At 34.9% G+C, this 20611-nt stretch overlaps 1 protein-coding gene across 8 annotated transcripts; it reads left to right on the top strand.

The window, feature by feature from the left end:
* Window positions 1-2751: 2751 nt before the first annotated feature.
* Window positions 2752-12598, top strand: LOC112030226 (fluoride export protein 1). Of its 8 annotated transcripts, none has more exons than XM_065775768.1 (8): window positions 2752-2775; window positions 4748-6050; window positions 8594-9059; window positions 9222-9299; window positions 10037-10135; window positions 11075-11267; window positions 11453-11877; window positions 11996-12510. In XM_065775768.1, exons 3-8 carry the CDS (start codon window positions 8649-8651, stop codon window positions 12209-12211), a joined length of 1422 nt encoding a protein of 473 aa, XP_065631840.1. In that variant the 5' UTR covers window positions 2752-2775; window positions 4748-6050; window positions 8594-8648; the 3' UTR covers window positions 12212-12510. The 8 variants fall into 8 exon arrangements, 7 of the variants coding, with proteins under 7 accessions (XP_065631840.1, XP_023918684.1, XP_065631839.1 ...); XR_002884851.2 differs by lacking the exon at window positions 2752-2775 and adding an exon at window positions 12538-12598 and having other exon boundaries at window positions 4217-6050; window positions 11996-12412; XM_065775767.1 differs by lacking the exon at window positions 2752-2775 and adding an exon at window positions 4217-4398.
* The last annotated feature ends 8013 nt before the right edge of the window (window positions 12599-20611 follow it).

Below are 20611 nucleotides of genomic sequence, written 5' to 3'. Positions count from 1 at the left end.
GACTTGCAAATTTTTAAAGGAAAAAATCTCAACCTTACCAAGACACCAATAATTGTCTCACCCTTTTTATTGCTGAATATTAATGCATGATATTTATTAACAATTATTTTAGTTGTTTTATTAATATAATGCTTGACATGTATTTTTTTTTTTTTTTTTTCTGAGAGATATGCTTGACATGGATCTAAACTTTTAACTATATATATATATATATATATATATTTTTTTTGTATTTTTTTTAGCTTCTTTAAACTATATATATATATATATATAGCATTATGAAGTTATTAGTTATAGAATTATGTGAAAAGAATAAATAATTAAAAAAATTATAATGTGCATAGAATAAAGAATCAATCTAATCTTGATTTGACATTGAAAACTCTTGATTATAAATTCCTATTATTGATTTTTTTATTCAAAAGAAACAAATAATTAAAAAACTAATGCTAATAATGTATTATTGTCAATTTCTAGTATTGATATTTCAAAATTTTAAAATTTTTGAACCAAAAACTTTGACCCCTAAGTTTGAATCCTGCTTTCATCTTTGATTCTAGATATATATATATATATATATATGGGTATAAAATGCTTAACTACCCTTTTCTTTTTCATTAAAAAAAATTTCTAATTCAAAATCCCATGGACCCTATCCCTTATTATAATTTAAAAAAAAAAAAAAAAAAGGCATCATGGAACGTGTGGTAACCGTGTAAGTAATAAATAACCAGTGGGGACTCCAACTGCCCCAAGAAGCAAGAATACAAATGGGAGTGGGAGGAGATGTACGAAACAAAATGTAGTATAAAAAAAAAAAAATCGGTTTTGGTAAGCTCGAGTATTATAAAAGAATATTCAATTTTCGTAATATTGAGTACCATATTATTTTTTTTTCATAAATTTTAAGTCAGTAGTATCACACTAGTGACTCACTTAGAAACTCGAGTTTATTAAATTTGAGTACTATTTAGAACTCGATTTTGTAAATTTGAATACTAAAAAAGTGATAAATTGTTTAATATTTTTGAAATAGTATTAGTTTGCTATAAATTTTGCTAGAACGTGATATTTAGTTATTTTTGCTTATTTTTATTATCTTTTGACCTTTTGTCCAAATTCAGCTGCTCAACGCGTGGCTTTGGACTTCGAGAGTTGGTGTTGTGCTAGTGAATGTCATGCGTCACATGCTGCCCAAGTTAAGCAATCAGGGCAGACTTTTGAATAATGTGCACAAAAGAATAATGTTGGATTACCGATATTGATGAAGGTGCGTCCTAATGGCCTACTATCATACTTTTTTTTAATTATAATTTGTCATGTTATATTGTAAGTTGTGACATAAAATTGTATTAAATACATTTTTATTAATTATAAATCGACATGTCATGTGATGAGTTATAGTATAAAATTGTATCAATTTCGATGATGTTAGCATCACAAAAACAAGAAAAAGTAGAAAATCACAACATTTTCAAAATTAATATATCATCATATCATTAAATGAGTTTCGCACTTTGGCCGTTTGGCGTACTAATTTTAAAATATTTGTGAAATTGTTATATCGCTATCATTATTCCAAACTTTCAAGAGCTTCTTGCCACCCATTTCCGAATCTGCTGCATCTGCATAAGCAATCCTTTTCATACTTTTCTACCCAAAAAAAAAAAAAAAAAAAATCATTTTCATACTGACTACGTGAATGTTCTAAACCATTACTTTTTCTTTGAATGATGTCTAACTTTAGTATTTTTCAACTTTGATTGGCTAAAATTTAAAGTGGCTGCACATTACGATTGGACTTGCATTTGTCTCTTCTTCTCCTCTTTTCTTTTATTTTCTTTTTTCTTTTTTATATTTAAAATTTAATATAAGTTTTAAATTTGATAATTGGGAGGAGTGATTTGTATCTTGAACGTTGGAGATATCAAGAAATACTAATTAGTTGAATTACAACTCTTAATTAGATTATTATTATTATTTATAAATTTGACTAAAACAATGCCATGGACATAACAAAAATTCACAATTTTTTCACAACATTATAAAATTAGCACATTAAAAATTTGAATTAGAAATTGTGGTGGACCATGTATGAATGTTATGATATTTTGTTATATTGCTATCATTACTCTATTTGTATTAATGCATATTAGTTTAGAGCATTTTAGCTATTTTAGCATAAGAATCCATTCTTTTAAAAAAAAAATTGCACAAGCCATTTACAAAAACACACATAATTTTTTATAATACACTATGTTTTCTTTAAATTATAGTCTATATATATATATATTATTATTATTATTATATATATAAAACCGAAGCCTCTAAAGCTCCCACAATTTTCCACATCACCACTATTTTGTTTTTCTTTTTATTTTAGGTTTTATATATTATATATTTATTATTTTTTTAAACAAAACTACTCTCTATAAAACCCAACTACAAGACCATACGCAGGAAGACCTAACTACAAGACCATACGCAAGAAACCTAAAAACTGAAAACCCTAGACCATTTGTGGTTTAGTTTCTTCCTTCTCTACTCCGGTCTCTATCTTTACACTTTGCTTCACCACTAACTCTAAACCTAACACAGCCTCCTTTTATTTGACTTATTATCCTACGTTTAGAAAGAGAAAAACAAAACTCTAAACCGGAAAAGCTAAAAAAATTTCTGCAATTTAATTTGAGTTTTTTTTGATTTGTAGGTGGTTGCAAATCATTATGGAGTGAGCCAAGCTTCTTAGAGAGCAACCTTACTGCAAGGCCGAAGGTGATAAAAATTTTCCACCCTTTTGTTTTTTTTTAATATGTGTTAGCTTTTGTTGGGTGTGAATTATGAAAGGTGTCTAGGCAGAATTTTTTTTTAATCGGTTTTCCCTACTCTCTTGCATATTGGGGTTTATTGCATTGATTAGCAATGTTGATGATATTTTTTAAGGGAATGCCTCAGTGGAGAGAGAGAGAGAGAGAGAGAGAGAGAGAGAGAGAGAGGAGCTGTAGTTTTATTTTTTCCTTCACCACTAATTTGCAAAGGAAAGAAAATCTTTTGAATATTTTTTTTGTTAGTTTATTTGTTTTTCATGATTTCAAATCCTGATGAGAATCACTTTTGCTATGGAATACTAGACATATTTCACCATTAATCTGTTATGAATATATTTGTATTTTAGCGTTCCTATAAAATGATGCTAGCTAGGTGTAATCAAGAAACAATAATAATTTATAATTAAAAAAAACTAACACATAAAACAATTGTAAACTTTGATTTATAACTTTGTTTTTTATTTATTTATTTTATTTATTTATTTATTTATTTTTATTGTTGGTATGTAAAGAAAAGGTTGGCTAAGAGTCATGAAATACATCTTTATAGATATGAATTTGAATTTAAATTATGAAATATGTTATTAGTAGCTCATCTTCAACTTGAATTTAATGCCTCACCCTTTTTTTTTTCATATATATGATCAATTTATATTTTTACGCGATTAATGCTCTTTTTTGCCATTCAATTGGTACCTTTTCTTCTTTTTTACATTCATATATTTCAACATCTATTCTTTCCAAATTTCTCCCATTTGTGTGTGTGATGAGGGTTTGTTTTGTTTATTGGCTTACAAGTCCAAAGGAATTTTTTTTTAAAAATAGTTCTACTATTTAAGCTAGATGACTAAAGCAATCTTTACTCAAAATTTAGTACATTTATTTGTCTTTGCTCCCTAACAATGTCATTTTATTCATCTGAAGGCTGAGACTATACAGCATTATTGGTGTTAGAGTTTCACTTTTGGTCTTAGTATTTTATTTTTCCTCTTACATCTTTGTTTACTAGCAATGTTGAATTTAGATACATCTTGAATATCAAGAATGATTAATGTAATTTATAAAAGATATTTGATTGAATGAGTATGGAATTAACTATATTTGCGTAATTAATTGTATTGGAGTGTATTTATATTAGTTATATATTTTCTAAATTTATCTCAAGCTCTTGGTTATCATGATATCTCATTGTATGTGATAGATTTTATTATTTTGTATGTGATAGATTTTATTGATTTGGTATATAATTTATAGCATAATCTTGATTTTTTTTTTCATATTGAGAAAGTTATTAATAATTTTTTTGTGTATCATACGGATTAATGACCAGTTATTATTTATTTATTATGGATTCACTTGCCCACTTTAAAACACACACATTCTTTCTCTATTTATTTTTTCTGTACCATAATCTCTCTCTCTCTCTCTCTCCAACCTAACCATCTTTCTCTTTATCTCTAAAATTCTGTCTCTCGCGATCCTCCATAGCCAGAGCTCTATCCAAAGGCAAGAGCCCCAAAGCCTTCGCCAGCATCAGTGGCAACAAAACTCAGCGGCAACACCACAAACAGTGGTTGCTGCCCTCTCCTTCTCTCTCATCTCTTTTATTTTATTTCCGATTCCATGTGGGTTTGGGGATTGGGGTTTCTTACGCCAAAAAAACTCCATATACAAACCTCCAAACTGATGATCGCTCTTCATTCAATGAAGATTGATGAAAATTAAAATTTAATATTGATACTCAAAGTCTAATTCACGTTGTTTCTATCAATCAATAAGAATACAGACTTTTTTTTTTTTTGAGTCACAAACAAACATCTAAATAGTTAGAACTTTATATATTTACTAACTGAATTCCCGTGTATTGCACAGTTTTAGTTATCACTGCGATTCTATTTTTCTTTTTCATTTGCTCGCAGGTTCAAAAAGCATTCGCTTCTCTTTCATCGATTCTCTCACGTACGGTCACACATTGCCGTGTTGGATGAGAAATCTGAAATCTCAGAAAACTGTTCCAGCGCTCTGTTCGATTTTGAATTGCTTTCCTGCCTTCTTACAAGTTGTTTGGTATCTCTCTCTCTCTCTCTCTCTCTCTCATATTATACATGCATCCATTATTTATTTATTTTTCCAAGTGTATATTGAACCACGCGGTATATTTCAATTTAATATTATTGTAATGAACCGTAAAAGTAATAGCTTTTCTGTTGAAATTTTTACTTTTTTTTTTTTTTGTTCACTTTTCATGTTCTTTATTTGTTCAATGTTTATGCACGAGCTAATCTGAAAAAGGTTCACTTCAGATTGTTGTTTCATCGATTTAAAAATTCTAAGGAAATTTTTCCCAATAATATTTGAGTGGGGTTTGTTTTGTATTTTGCTTTTTCGTTTTTCATGTTCTGTTAGTGGAGCACACATCTTTTAGCTCATAGTAATTTTAGTTATATGATTGGATTGCCATTAAAAAAATGAGTTTGCTGCCGAAGATTCTGCTTCTTGTTCGAACTATCAATTAATTTTTCTGGGTCATAGAGTTTAATAATTTCAATAAAGCTAAAGTCACAACAATTTCATAACAACACCCAATTTTACCTGCCACCTTAGTTACACATGGGTCATTTTAAAAAAGATTGTAGATTTGTGATAGGCCCAAGTGTGAATTGGTAGACAAATTGCTTTTTGTGAAATTGTTAAGAATTTTTGTTGAGACACTAGTTTTGTTCAACCCCAATTTTCCATGAAATTTCTAAAACAGGGACGGACACAGGCGGGGCCTGTGGGGGCCCAGGCCCTCCGGCCCAAAATTTTTTTTAGTAGGCTAATTTTCACAAAAAAATAAAAATAAAAAAGATTTTTGCGAACCATTGGCATTAACCGTAAAACTCACATGCAAAAAAACTCAGCCGGCCAGCCCACATGTTAATAACAACAACAACAAAAAAGAAAAAAAGACAAAAAAAGGGAGGGTAAGTTCAAAAATGTAAACCCAGCACCGAAGACTCCAGTCTCCAAACGGAAAAAGAAAAGAAAAAGAAAAGAAAACCTAAGGGCTAAGAGGCAAGACAGAGAGAGTGAGGCGAGAGAATGAGAGAGACTCTGCTGCTGCCCAAGCCGTGACGCCGCCACCACGTGACACCCATCTCGCAGACCCACGCGACACCCATCTCGCCGTGACGCCGCTGCTGGCTTTGATCTGCTCCAGCCGTCACACTTCTCACTCAAGTATTTAATCTATCCTTCAAAATCTCAGAATCTGTGCGTTTGGTGTTTGTGTTTTAGTGAATCTGTGCTTGTGTTTTTTTCTTTTTTTCTTTTTTTTGCCTATGTTTGTGTCTTTGTGAATTGTGACTATGTTTGTGACTATCTCTCTTATATTATATAGATAAGAGAGAGAGAGTAGAGTCTCTAGAGATTAGAGAAAATATCTGCGTGGTAATTGGGCAATAAAATAGGGACTAGTCAAAGTAATAGGAAAAGTAATTCAACTTTTAAAGAATAAAAGTGGTAAAGTATTTGTTGGTAGTGTACAATAAAATCATAGTGGGACTGGGAGAGTGACAGGAAAAAAAAAATTAATAATAAAATAAAGGAAAAGATACGAAGACAAAACTGGGTGAGTGACAGGAAAAAAAAAAAAAAAAAAGGCTAAAATGCAACACAAAAGACAAATCATATAATATAATAAATTGTAACATAAATTTATTAAAATTACAGTGATTCAGTTGCACATATTATTAACTTTTAATGCTATTACCAGTAATTTGAAATTAGATAAATTTATAAATTAAAAAGTAGCGAGAAATATTAAATTTATAATTAAATGCATCATGCATATTATTCAGATTCTAGTATTTTTCTTTACTTGAATTTTTTTTTCCTTATTTCCGTCTCTAGCTTGAATTCCTGGCTCTGTCCCTGATAAAAACCCATGTGACAGGTTCATTCTAGTTTTTCAAATTGGTGGAAACGTGTAAGTTATATGCATCAGATTTGATCTTGCAATTTTTTGATTTAGTATATGTTTGGATATTGCTTATTGTTGAAAACTAAAAACTAAAAATATTGTAACAAAATAATTTTTAAATGTGTGAATAGTGATGTAGGACACAGTTTTTAAAATTTTTTTTATTGAAATCCGTACTTACGAGTCCGATAAATAGTGCACCAGACTCACGCAAAAAACGTAGACGCCAACGCAACCTGTTTTTAGTGCAATCCAAATATACCCCTAAAAGGTGAGATAAGTCTGTAGCTAGCGTAAAAAGAGAGGAAAACAGATGTTATACTCTGCACCACATTGATTAAATTGGGTCCATGAGTAAATTGTTTTATTATTTAGAAAATGTCAAAATGAAGTGAGTGAATACTAAATTAAGCCTGGTTTTGTGCCTTTATCTCTCTCTCATGTCATGATTATCTGAACCTGACAAGTATCAATAATTTAATATCTTTTCATACAAGTTTTAATGTTTGACATTTTGTTACATGAGATCTAGCATAGGTTGTGTTTTGAACATGAAAGTCAATGCTATTCCTCTGCCTAAATTAGCTACCCAAACATATTTTACACCCAATTACTAGGGGCTTTGAAAATATGATAAAATTTCTGGTTAACAGTTTTGAGTTTTTTTCCTAAAAAATTTATTAATTGGGCATGGAGATGGGATCCGCTTATTCCATTTCACTTGGAATGTCTGTCATTAAATCTAGAGCAAGGATTTTCAAAACTAGTGGAATCGGATTTTATTGCTATAATATTCAGCTTTGCCCTCTTTCTTAAATCTATAAAATTATGACAACCCATTTGGCCTAACCATCCCTTTTGTTATGAAGCTGATAAAAAAAGGGTAAGTTCTAACAAATCCACTAGTGCATGTGCTATGTGTCAGGTGATAGGAATATCATTTTGTTTTTATGTTCCCTAGCTAGTTTTTTTTTTTTTTTTTTTGGTGAGAAAAACAAAAGTTTTTATCTAATTTATCTGTTGTTTAAATAGAATTTGTACATAGAAAATAAAAATATTCTTTGTTCTTGGTGAACTTTAGATCTGAGTTCGAGGTACTGCTGGAAAAGTTGTGTGAATTGTCATTTATTTTATGGTTAAGAAGTTTTTCTAATCATGTTTCAGCGCTTTTAAATGAGAATCTCAAGTTCTCCCTGGCAATGTAGAAACTTATAACTTTTATTTGCATATAATGTGAGTTTTTATTTTTTGATTATTATTATATAATTTAATGGATTCGGAGACGAAAAAAAATTTAATTATGACCATGCTAGAAGATTTTTTCTTACATTATGGCAATCTTGGAGATGGAGCAGACAATATTGATGTTCTGAATTGTTTTAAATTGAATTCAAAGACATCATTCGTTAAGTCCATGATCTTATAGGCAAAGTATTTTGATTTTTGTCCGAATGGTTGTTTGAGGGAGAAGATGTACTAATACGGTAATACCGATCAAAATTGAAATGTTTGGACTATCATATGTTATTACTTTTGTGTCTTTATCTCTCTGATGTCATGACTCACAGAACTTAGATGCCAACACGTATTAATGAGCTTATATTTCTCAAGATTGACCTTTAATTAAAATGAATTAGAGTGGATGTCTTCACTTGTGCCTATGTGCACATAATTAGTTTTTTCAAAAGTGTAGTAGTTGAGAATTGTTTGCAGGAATATTATCATCATTGTCAGCAGTAGCTGGATTATTATTATAGTCATATAGATTTGGCCTCTGAATGAACATCCTAATTTATTTCAGTGACTATTGAAGTTATTCCAAGAGGAGTCAAGCCTTGAGGTTCTGGTGGGAAGTCATGGATATTGGGACTGCTGACTCTGAACCCAGACGAAGTGGATCATTTAGTTGCACGAGCAGTGCCAATTCTTCATTGAGAAGGCGTTCTATAAGTTTGTCAGCAGCTGCACCTGTTCATATTGATGATGACATTGAAAGTGAGATTGTCTCAGAGGCAGGAGACATTGGGGATCGGGCTCTTCATAGCAACAGGCATGGTGAGAGTAGCAGCCTCCGCTTTTCTGTTGATCATGCATTAGAGAATGAAGTTTCTGCCCCCACTTCTGGGGATACTCTGTTGTACCTTAATAATTATTGGTCTCGTGATCCACCAACAATGACTACGATCTCCGTAGTGACACCATTGCCTGAGGAAATCATATCTCCCCTTTCCACAGATGCAATTGTGTGCTCTAAAGACAAAAAACAAGTGAGCTTTCATCAACAATTTCTCATTTCTTTATCTTTGTTAAATGAAATTCCTGAACTTTTTTGGTAGTTGTTGATTATTTAATGACTACTTTAAACATGTCTTGTTTCCCTCTGATCTGATTGTTCAAGTAATGCGTGTGTTTCATGTTTCTATATGCAGGATGCTAAGGAAAGGTTGCCAAAGTTATTGGATTATGCTTTCTGCCTCATTCATTTAGCTGTTTTTGGGATTCTTGGGGTAATATGCACTATATATATATATGCACTCTCCTTTTAGTTTAGTTTAGTTTATTTTTGTTTTTATTTTTTTAAATTTTTATTATTTATTATTTATTATTTTATTTTATTTTATAATTTATTTATTTATTTATTTTTAAGTTCTAAAATGCAATATGCTCATAACTTATAATGCCATTGTGCTTATTTCTTTTTACAAGTGTGTGGTGTTTGGTTTTTTGGGGAAGAATTTTGATGCAGATGTATTTTTGTGTTGCCTGATAATATATGTTTAAAAACTAACTTCTTTAAACCAAAGGTATACAGATCAAAAGATATAATATCCAAAAAAAAAGAAAAAAAAGAAAAGAAAAAGGAAGTTCTCTAAGAGCGTCATTGTAATTATTATTGTTGATTATCCATGTTTGACATAACTAGATATGAACCATAGTGATGGAGTTCTAAACAATCCAACCTCTTGGAAGTAACTGAATAGTTTTTTGACAAAAGTTGGAGAGGCTCAAATTAGTGTCTTAATAATTTGGACATACTACCTCCATTTTGTCATAAGAATTTGGAAATAACTAAAATTATTAATTTATCATATGTATGAATTGTTGTTCTGTGATTGGGCTGGTTGGAATTTCAGTCGTCTCTGGATCAGACAGAATTTCCACTTTTGCATTTGATTAATTGTAAATTTCATGTTGGTAAGCATACTCAGCAATATTATGATATTTAATATTCCACAATGTGCAGGTTTTGACAAGGTATGTGCTACAAAAGCTGTTTGGTCCTGGAGTCGCTGGCTTGACAAACGATGAAAACATTCTGTACCTTGACCTTCCTTCCAATATGGTCTCTCTCTCTCTCCCCCCCCTGATGCATGCACACACATTTAGAGCATTTTAAAGGATTCACTTGGAAAAAATGCATCTGAACTACTTTACATTTGACATTAAGATGTGTCTTATTTCAATGTTATTTTAAGTGTTTGATTTCCATTGGAAGAATCATTGTGAATCACTGATTTGGTCTTTTTTTCCAATGTGTATATCATGCATATGCTTGGGCTTTGTGAGAAAATTATAGTGGCAGGTGATGTGGTTGAGGAATCACTCATTCTTGAACTATGTGGTGATAGTTCAATGTTTACTTTGTTCAAAATCAAATCAAATTATGAGTATTTGGAGGATATGATTAAAGAATCAAGATAAGTTAATTTATGATAAAAGAATTAAATATGTTGAACATGCACTGATGATAACTACAGTCAATTGAAGCTAATTATTTATGGTCATGCAAAGTAAAATTGTTTGAGAGGTATTTTACATTTACTCCAAAGATACAATTGTTTTGGTCAACATTTGCTTCTAGAGTTGGGACTTTTGTGGTGGTCACTCTCCATATTCAATTACAATAGCGGATGAGACTATGCGAGTGTTTAAGCCTACATTTTTCCTAGCTCTGAAGAATTGCTTATATGATTATATGCTCCTAATTACAACTTATGTCTGGCATAAATTATGAAGGTCTGTCACAGTATAGGATAGCTAGGATTGGGAAATTAGAAATTCATCTTGATTCTTTGGTTTGGTAAAGTCTTTGTGATGGAACTTTGTGTTGTGAGTGTTGGGCTTAAGAGTGCCCTAGGACTGACATTCTTATATGCAGTTTCTTGCTTTCAACCCTTCATTTGTGTGTATGAAGGTCACAAAAGACATTAATTGGAAGATATAAGATATTCTGCTTCAAATTATAATAATAATAATAATAATATTTTTTTTCATTTTTTAGGTTGGTTCTTTCTTGATGGGGTGGTGCGGTATTGTTTTCAAAGCAGACATATCCAGCGTGTCAGACTACCTAGCAATAGGATTGACGACTGGTTATTTGGGAAGTCTTACAACCTTCAGCGGTTGGAACCAGAAAATGCTTGATCTTATTGTTGATGGCCACTGGGTGCTTGCTGTGCTTGGTTTTCTTATAGGTAAAAGTCCATACTGTAAGAACTATGTTGATGTAGTAGTGTAGGTAATCTGGTCCATTAGAATTAGAAATATTAGATTTGAATTGTATATCCTACTTTAGTCTATTCAAAACTTAACAAACGTCTTTAGCCTGCTCTGGCACTTAAGAGTGAGATGGTCCTTTAACCTGTATGATTCCATGCAGGTTTGTTTCTTGCAGCCTATTCTATTATTTTTGGGGTTGAGACAGCCAAGGGTTTCAGGTGGCTTCTAAGAAGGCGAAATGCGAGTACAGGAAGTGGCACTCCAAGCTCAAGCAGCAACTGGAGGGTGGACAGCTTCAAGCGTCACTTAGCAGTCATGGTGGTGTTGATTTTGATGCTAGGCTTGTTATGGGGTGTATGTGGAGCACTGTTGAGGGAGGATTTTAGCAGTAGCAGCAGTGGTGCTCAGCTATGGTTGGCTTGTTTTGTTGGACCTCCAGGTGTGTGGATCAGGTGGTTCTTAGCCAGACTTAATGGACATGGGTTAGGCAGGGCTGGTTTGTTTAAATGGGTGCCATTTGGGACTCTAGCTGTCAATGTTTCTGCAGCTTGCATAATGGCAGCACTCTCTACTGTGAAGAAAGCTGTAAGTGTTGGCAAATTCAATCTTGGTAATTTCCCAAATCATGTAAAAATTAACATGTCTCCATGAGCGTTTGTTACATGCATAGCACATGACCACAATCTTGAATCATTTGATGCAGGTGAATAGCCAGACTTGTGATACTATGGCATCGGGCATACAAATTGGATTGGGCTGTCTGAGTACTGTCTCTACCTTCATTGCCGAGTTCTATGCAATGAGAGAAAGCGAACACCCTTGGAGGGCATATGCATATGCATTGATTACCGTTTGCATCTCATTCGGGTTGGGGATATTAATATACTCTGTACCTGTTTGGACAAAGGGGTATGGGTAATATGTTTTTGTTTTTGTTTTTTTTGGTGAGGTAGAGCATGTTGATGGCAGCCTTATTGTGTACATCATATATGCCTTGATATCAAGTTGAGATTCAGTTGACCAAAATGCTGAGGAGATAGTTATAATCAGCATGTATGCCTTGATATCAAGTTGGCATCTAGTTGACTAGAAAGCTGAGGGATCCTAAAAATTCATATAGGTACTACAGAATTATCAACAGATGAGTATTTTGTTTATAAGTTCAGTGTAAAGTGGTGGTTATGCCATCATGTCTTAAGTGCCAGCCATTTTGAAGCACATTTTGCTTTGTTAACATTTGTGCAGGAGGGTTGAATAGGTTGATGTGCTACATGCCAGCGCATAGGCGCACATCATTTGCTACAAATGGAGGTCCTTGATCTTGAAATTTGTGTTGATGATTAATGTACTGATTTTATTTTTTAATAACTTGACAGTTGGGGGAGGGGGGTCTCTAATCCCGAATATCTCCTTTGGAAATATCACGAAGAGCCAATTGAGGTAAGGCTCTTGGCATTGACATTTGACAATTAACAAATGTGAATTGAGCCTAGAGTTGTGGATGGTGTGCACCAATTTTGCCCTCAAGCTCAGAGCTTCAACTCCCTATTCTAGTTTCCAACGTATTAGGCACTTAGGTTGAATTATGTGGAGTTTTATTGTCTGCTCGAAGAAACAGCCTTGTGCTGGGGATGTGTCATGGTAAATTGTAGTGAACTTTGAAAGTTGCAGTAGTGTTTGCCAGTCATTCCATGGCCAAGCTCGAAATGCATTTTATGTAATCTTTAAAAGGAGCAATCCAGAAATAGTGTAACTAACAATCTTAAAGTTTCAGCGTGAATTGCCATTTCAAAAACAGAATGTGAATACTGCCCCTGCTATTAGGAGTCTGTCTTGTTTGGAATTTGTGACAAGCATGGCACCAATTTTGTACCGCACCAATGAGCTTATCTGTCCTTGGGCTTTCTTCTTTGATTTATGCAAAAATTCAGGATAGTAAATGGCATCATCGGTTCTGTACCCGGGACAGTAAAATTGAGTTCTTACTTCTTAGAAGTTAGAAATTTGGTAATTTGAGTAACTTTACAACTAAAAGCACAAGACATAAAGCTTTCTTTTACATCAAGTTATTTAATTTCTAAAAGATTTCTGTCGGGTCTAATCTTTAAAGCCAATGGATGATCTCTCACACATGAATAAAATAAAAAAAAGACCGAAAACTATGATCAAAATCTTGTATGGCCTGTACTCCGAGCATAGCTTATATTTGTCTGCGTCCGCAAATGTGTGCTGCTAAACCTTTGTTTTATCCGCATTAATTTTGTTGACCGAAAGTTTCACCATATATTGCAACAAGTGTGAGAATAGAGAATTACCCTATAAAGAAATATCAGCCTTATTTATGAATACCAGACCTATCCTTGGGACCCGCTCGAGGAAAAATTTATACTGAACTGTTGTTCTCCTCACTCCTATTTGCTTTGGTTCTATTAGTCTTAGTGTGCATTTGGCTCCAGTTTAAAAAATTAGCTTATTTTACTATTCAACTTATTTTTGTTACTAATCATGGGGCTCACTGCACTTTTTGGTACTATTCATGGGTCCTATTGTACTATTTCATCTAACTGTTGCCTTTATCTATAGTATTTTCAATAAAAAAATTTCAGTTTTAGCAAAATAAGTGGATCCTAAACAAACCTTAGACTTGAGATCATCATAGCATTGCATTTGATTTAAAAGGCCACTCTCTAAAAAAATTCATTGTTTGGGTTTAGTTTGAAGAACTTGGCATCATTATTTTAAGTGGGCTTGGGCTTTTCTAACTTTAGAGATATCAGTAACTGTAATTTCTAACGTGAAGGGAAAAAAATCCTAAAATTTTAGGATTTTTTTTAATAAAAAAAATTCAAAATGAAAATTGTTATTTGACATTTATGACCATATTTCTAAATGAAGTTACCCTTCATTAATGAGGGTAATTTTGAACCACATAAAAGTTCAGTTAAAAGAGGGGAATCCTCTTATATTATATACTAGTCGTCAACTCGTATCATGCATGAGAAAATTTTATTTTAAAATTTTCAAAATTACATGTTTAAAATTTGAATTGCACAAACAATATTTGTTGTTCCCTAAAAAGTAGAGCCCATAAATAGTTTGGATTTGGTCCCAAAAATTTTAAAAGGAGAACAATTTTATCCCTTCGTATAGGGTTGGTTCAATTTTGGACCCTTAAATGTAGGATTAGTTTAGATTTTACCTTTTAAATTTAGGATTGATTCAATTTTGGTCTCTTAAATATGTAGTTGGTTCAATTTTCCTTCAAATTAGGATACATCAGTATAGTCGCATAGTGACCAAATCCTAAATTTTTAAATTTTATGAGAAAATCAAACTTAAACCAACTTTTAGGGACAAAAAAGGTTAATATACCCAAAAATCTAATTTCTTCAAAAGCTTATATAAGAGCAAAATCAATCTAATCTTCAAAACCTAAAATCCGGTCAACATACTTCACATAACTAGCTCTAATACCATAAGCCTTTAATCCAAAGGTATATGCAAAATCCAAAAAAATCCAATATTCATTTTATTCCTATTTTACATCAAAACATAAAAAACTGGTGATATATTATATGCAAAAAGTATAATATCAAGTATCAACTTTAATAGCCACTCTTTCTCCAAAAAAAAAAAAAAAAAACCCTTATAATAGCCACCGGACAACATCAATGACTTAGAAAAATTTCAAGTTTCAAAGTCACAAACCTACCTCAAAGTTCACAACAATGCCTCTAAAGTCTAAACTCAATGTCTAACCTACCACGTTTATAAATATATAATCCGAGTTGCCAACTATTAGAGTGCACCATATGAAAGTATGAAATTCCAAAATTAAAAAAAAAGGGAAAAAAAAAGGCGAAACTATGATATTGGTCCCTCAAGTTTATCATGTGTATGCAATTAGTCCCTTGAGTTTGAAGCATGCACAATTGGTCCCTCAAGTTTTCAAAATGAGCAATATAAGTCCTTTTACTAATTGCAATTAACAGTGTTACTTATGTGGCTAACGGACAATGACTTGGCATTTTATTTTAATGATGTGGCATATTTTAATTAAAAAATTACAAATTAAAATTACAGAAATAAGTCCCAGCATTTTTTTTTTTTTTTTTTGCGTAAACTGAGATTTTACTAAATATAAACAGAAACACACTTTAAAAAGTTTTACAACACCACAAACTTCACAGCCCAATCGGGCTGATAAAGATACACACACTAACAAGACATATATTAACACAATAACTACACATAACTGCAACAAAATACAAAAACAGAGTAAACTAAAATAGCTAAACATTTGTAGACACTCTACGAGATGAACAAAACCCATGGAATCCCAGTAGAGGCATAGCAGCAAAAAAAAGGGTATGTATCATAGAGCACTTCGCAGTATCTTTGCTTCTCTTTTGTTGTTTCTTTCTTTTATTTTCTTTAAATGTTTGATTTGGTTTGTGCTTTGTGGGTGAGGGTTAAACTCAATGGGTTTTGTTTTCTGGGTTTAGGATTCTATTTTTATGAATTTCGTTTTGTTGGTGGGGTTAAATTCAACTGTGTTTTATTTTATTTGAAACAAGAAGACCACCAAATAGCAAAACAGTAAACACCCAAAAAAAAAAAAAGAAAAAAAAGAAAAGAAGAAAAAGACCTTAGACCACTAGTGTGTGGGTTCATGCAAGAGAGATAGGAAATAAAAAGAAAAAGAAGAAAGAAGAAGACAATCAGTGGGTTTCGTGCAAGAGCTAAAGAAAAAAAAAAGTCATTTAGATAAGAAGAAGAAGTTGTCTGTGTTCACATTAGTGGATCCCATGAATTTTGATATATTTACAATTGGTAGAAAAAAAAAAGAGGTTTTTAATTTGGTACTGATAAGAATAAAATTGTAAATATATACTCACCAAGGCGAAGGCATAGAATGACGTTCCAAACGAACCCGTTGGCTTTGCTTATGACCATTAAGTAGTAGGAAGTCTATGGCTTTAAGCTGACGAGGACAAAGAAGGGAGGATGGAAAGCTAACACCACTAAAAGTCGACGGGTCTGACATAATCCTAACTTGATTGACATGCATGAATAAATAAGGAAATTTCTTGTGCTCCACGCTTAGTGTTAGTCTCCTACAAGGAAAGGATTCCATAATATGCGCTTATAAGGATTCTTATAAGAAAAAGACTTCTAATCTAAGGAAGAGATGTCAACCCTCTACTACTATAAAAGCTCCGATACCCTTACAAACCAAGGTACATTGTAATTCACCACAGCTTTGGCACACTAGAGTTGTGAACAAGAGATTTCTCTAACTTGATTGTCGGAGGGTATTTGGCCGGTATCACGCCGGTACTCCTCTTAAGGTCTTCAGCTTTTGTGTTGTGCAGGTTCTTGTTAGGAGCACGTGAGGACCATGTGGCTTACTGACAATTTTTCGGCACCATCAGTTGGCGCCGTCTGTGGGAATCACTTGCGATTTGTAAGCCATATTATCGCTTCCCAGACAAAAGAGTTGCATGGTACTCACTCGCTCGATGGCAACCACTAACGAAATTTAAGAAGAGGAACCACCCACGACTACCCTCGAGAGACAAGTTCAAACTCTCGCTGCTGCCGTGGAACACCTCACCAAACAAAACCATGACCTGGAAGAATAGCTGTGCCAGAAAAATGTAGCACCGAATAACCAAAGAGAAGATCAAGAAGGAACTAGCTCTAAAAGAAGGAACCAAGAGGGACTTGAAGGTAGCAACGCCCCAAGCCAACAAGAACGATAGGAAACCAGTCATCCCTTCAACTTTGACACAGCCCCCCTTACATGGTCGTGGAGATACAGTTGATGAAGGAAAGGATGGATCTTATGATGAACGCCCTCAAAGGATGGGTGTCTAGCGACCTCGACGATTTGATCCACCGAATTGATTTGCCGTTCACCGCCTCTGTCAACTTCTTCCCCCTACTACAGAAGTTTTGCATGTCGCAGATAGAGAGCTACAACAAAGCCAAGGACCCTCTTGATCACCTAGAGACCTTCAAGAACTTGATGCATCTTCAAGGAGTAGCAGACGAGATCATGTGTAGGGCCTTCCTTACAACGCTGAAGGGTCCAGCGAGAATTTAGTTCAGCTGGCTGACGCCTAACTCCATCAGCACTTTCAAAGAGCTAAGCACCTAATTCACTTCGCACTTTATTGGGGGGCACAGGTATAAAAAGTCCATTGCCTACTTGATGACTACCAGGCAACGAGAGGACGAGACGCTGAGATCTTACATAGCCCACTTTAATAAGGAAGCACTCTCGATCGATGAAGCTGATGACAAAATACTTAAAGCAGGTTTCATGAATGGGCTGCGGAAGGGTAAGTTCCTATTTTCATTATATAAGAACAACCCAAAGACCATGTCAGATATGCTTTACAGGGCCATTAAGTACATGAATAAGAGAGAAAGGCAGGAAGATACCTGACAGGATAGAGGATGGAAGATGGCAAGAATCGGAGAACGAAGGGATGATAGGCACTCTAAGCCCCTTGCGAAGATATTCACAAGCTTCACTCCACTAACCACCCCAATCGACCAAGTCCTAATGTAGATCAAGGACGAGGGAGCCTTAACTTTCCTTGAAAAGCTAAAGGGAGATCCCAACAAACGGTCAAGGGACAAATACTGTTGTTTCCCCCGCGATCGGGGTTATGACACAGCCGACTGCTACAACTTGAAACAGCAGATTGAAGCCTTTATTAGGCAAAGAAAGTTACAGAAGTTCATCAGCAGGCAGAGGGAAGATCCTAAGAGCAAGCTCCCTAATGGGACAACAAGCGTCCAAGACAACCCTTAGGAGATATAAGGATGATTGTGGGAGGCACATCAGCCACCGGCTCATCAAAAAAGGCACGAAAGACTTATCTCAGAATGGTCTAGAACGTCCAGCTCATGGGTGTCATCTCGAAGATGCTACGGGTCAACAACCCCATTATTGGTTTCTTGGAAGAAGATGCCCGACGTCTTCACCATCCGCATGACGATGCATTCATCGTTAGCATCCAGGTAGGAGACTATAACACGTATCGGGTCTTGGTTGATAATGGAAGCTTCGTAGATATTCTCTACTACCCAGTATTCCAATAGATGCGGATTAGCAGAGAGCGGCTAGTTCCAACCAACGCTCCACTTGTTGGGTTTGGAGGAACAAAAGTATACCCCCTAAGTGCGGTCATTTTACCCGTCACCATTAGAGATTACCCTAGCAAATCACTAGGGATGTTACATTCCTTGTGGTCGACTGCTCCTTTGCCTATAACACTATCATAGGGCGACCTACCCTTAACTCGTGGAAGGCCGTAACTTTAACCTATCACCTGATGATCAAATTCCCCACTGAATATGGAGTAGGGGAATTACGAGGGGACCAAATAGCTGCGCGCGAATGTTATATTGCGATGCTGGAAATGGATGACCATTTACCAACTATGAGCATAGAAGAACAATAGACGGGGGCAGAACCTGTAGAGAGGCTTGAGGAGATACCCCTCGATAGCTCCAGGCTTGACAAAACCATAAGGATCTGCACTCTCACCAGCCTGACGGTTCGCTCAACGCTCATAACTTTTCTAAAGGAAAATCAGGACGTATTTGCCTGGAGTCATGAAGATATGCCAGGGATTGACCCTTCAGTCATGGTACATAGGTTGAATGTCTCACCATCTTGTCCACCCGTTCGATAGAAGAAGCAAGTTTTCGCCTAAGAGCGAGATCGAGTGATAGCAGAAGAAGTCGGCAAGTTACAAGAGGCAGGCTTCATTAGGGAAGTATACTACCTTGATTGGTTAGTAAATGTGGTAATAGTCAAGAAAGCCAATGAAAAATGGAGGATGTGCGTAGACTTTACATATTTGAACAAAGCATGCCCCAAAGATAGCTACTCTCTCCCTTGAGTCGACGTACTGGTAGACTCTACAGCCCAACATCAGCTACTGAGCTTCATGGATGCCTTCTCAGGATATAATCAGATCTGGATGGATGAAGCAGACCAGGAGAAGACTTCATTTGTTACTAGCCAAGATCTTTTTTGTTACAAAGTAATGCCATTCGGCCTTAAGAACACGGGCGCAACATATTAAAGACTCATGAACAAGATGTTTGCAAACCAAATCGGGAGGAATGTTTAGGTCTACGTCAATGATATGGTGGTAAAAATTCAAAGGGAGGAGGACCATCTAAAGGATCTCAAAGAAACATTTGGCACCCTTCACTCCTACAACATGAAGCTCAATTCGAGTAAGTGTGCATTTGAAGTGACGGCGGGAAAATTCCTAGGCTATATGGTATCCTAAAGAGGTATCGAGGCCAACCCAGACAAAATCAGGGCCATAATAGAGACCCCCCCCCCCCGGAAGAATGTAAAGGAAGTGCAGAGTTTAAATGGAAAAGTTGCCACCCTGAACAGGTTTGTATCAAGGGTAACGAATAAATGTCTACCCTTCTTTCGCATACTGAAGAAATCGTTTGAGTGGACTGATGAGTGTCAGCAAGCATTTGAGGAGCTGAAAGCTTACCTTTCTTCTCTTCTACTGCTAAGCCCTTCACAACCAGGGGAAGAGCTTTTTCTCTACCTAGCTGTCTCCCTAGCAGCCGTTAGCACGGCCTTGATCAGAGAAGAAGACAAGGTTCAAAAGACCGTGTACTACACCAGTCGAGCATTTTTGTGGTGTAGAGGAAAGGTATCCACACATAGAAAAGCTCGCCTTCGCTTTAGTTACGACAGCCCACAAACTCAAGCCATACTTCCAGGCCCACATAGTGATTGCCCTGACCGACAAGCCCTTACGAAGGGTGATAAGCAACCCTAAAGTCGCTGGTCGATTGGCATTATGAGCAATAGAATTGAGCAAGTTTGATATTTAGTATCGCCCATACACCACCATCAAAGGGCAGATCGTTACTGACTTCACAGCAAAGTTCACTAACAGGGAAGACAAGGGGGTAGGTGAATGTCCGTGATGGACAATACATACGGACGGGTCGTCAAACAGGCAGGCCGGGGGTGTAAGTGTCATTTTTCTCTCTCCCAAAGGAGACCAGATCGAATGTAAGGTCCGCCTCGATTTCCCTACCACCAACAATGAAGCGGAGTACAAAGCTTTAGTAGCGGGGCTTGATCTCGCCAAAGCTGCAGGAGCTACAAGCGTGGTCATTTATTGTGACTCTTAGGTCGTTACCAACCAGATAAATGGAAACTACAAGTGTAGAGGCGAAAGGATGAAAAGATATTTGGACCAAGCAAGGAGGAGGGTCGACGAGCTGAAGGTTAAAATTATACAGATCCCCAGGG

This window comes from Quercus suber, unplaced genomic scaffold, assembly GCF_002906115.3.
Source record: "Quercus suber isolate HL8 unplaced genomic scaffold, Cork oak 2.0 scaffold_118, whole genome shotgun sequence".
NCBI classification, from domain to species: Eukaryota; Viridiplantae; Streptophyta; class Magnoliopsida; order Fagales; family Fagaceae; genus Quercus; species Quercus suber.
This window is presented reverse-complemented; position numbering and strand designations above follow the sequence as displayed.

Excerpts from the sequence above, each read along its gene's own strand:
- LOC112030226 (XM_065775768.1), top strand. The coding sequence starts at position 8,649 with ATGGATATTGGGACTGCTGACTCTGAACCCAGACGAAGTGGATCATTT. Across the intron at positions 10,136-11,074 it reads TTGACCTTCCTTCCAATATG|GTTGGTTCTTTCTTGATGGG; the intron begins GTCTCTCTCTCT and ends TTCATTTTTTAG. Across the intron at positions 11,878-11,995 it reads TCTCTACTGTGAAGAAAGCT|GTGAATAGCCAGACTTGTGA; the intron begins GTAAGTGTTGGC and ends CATTTGATGCAG.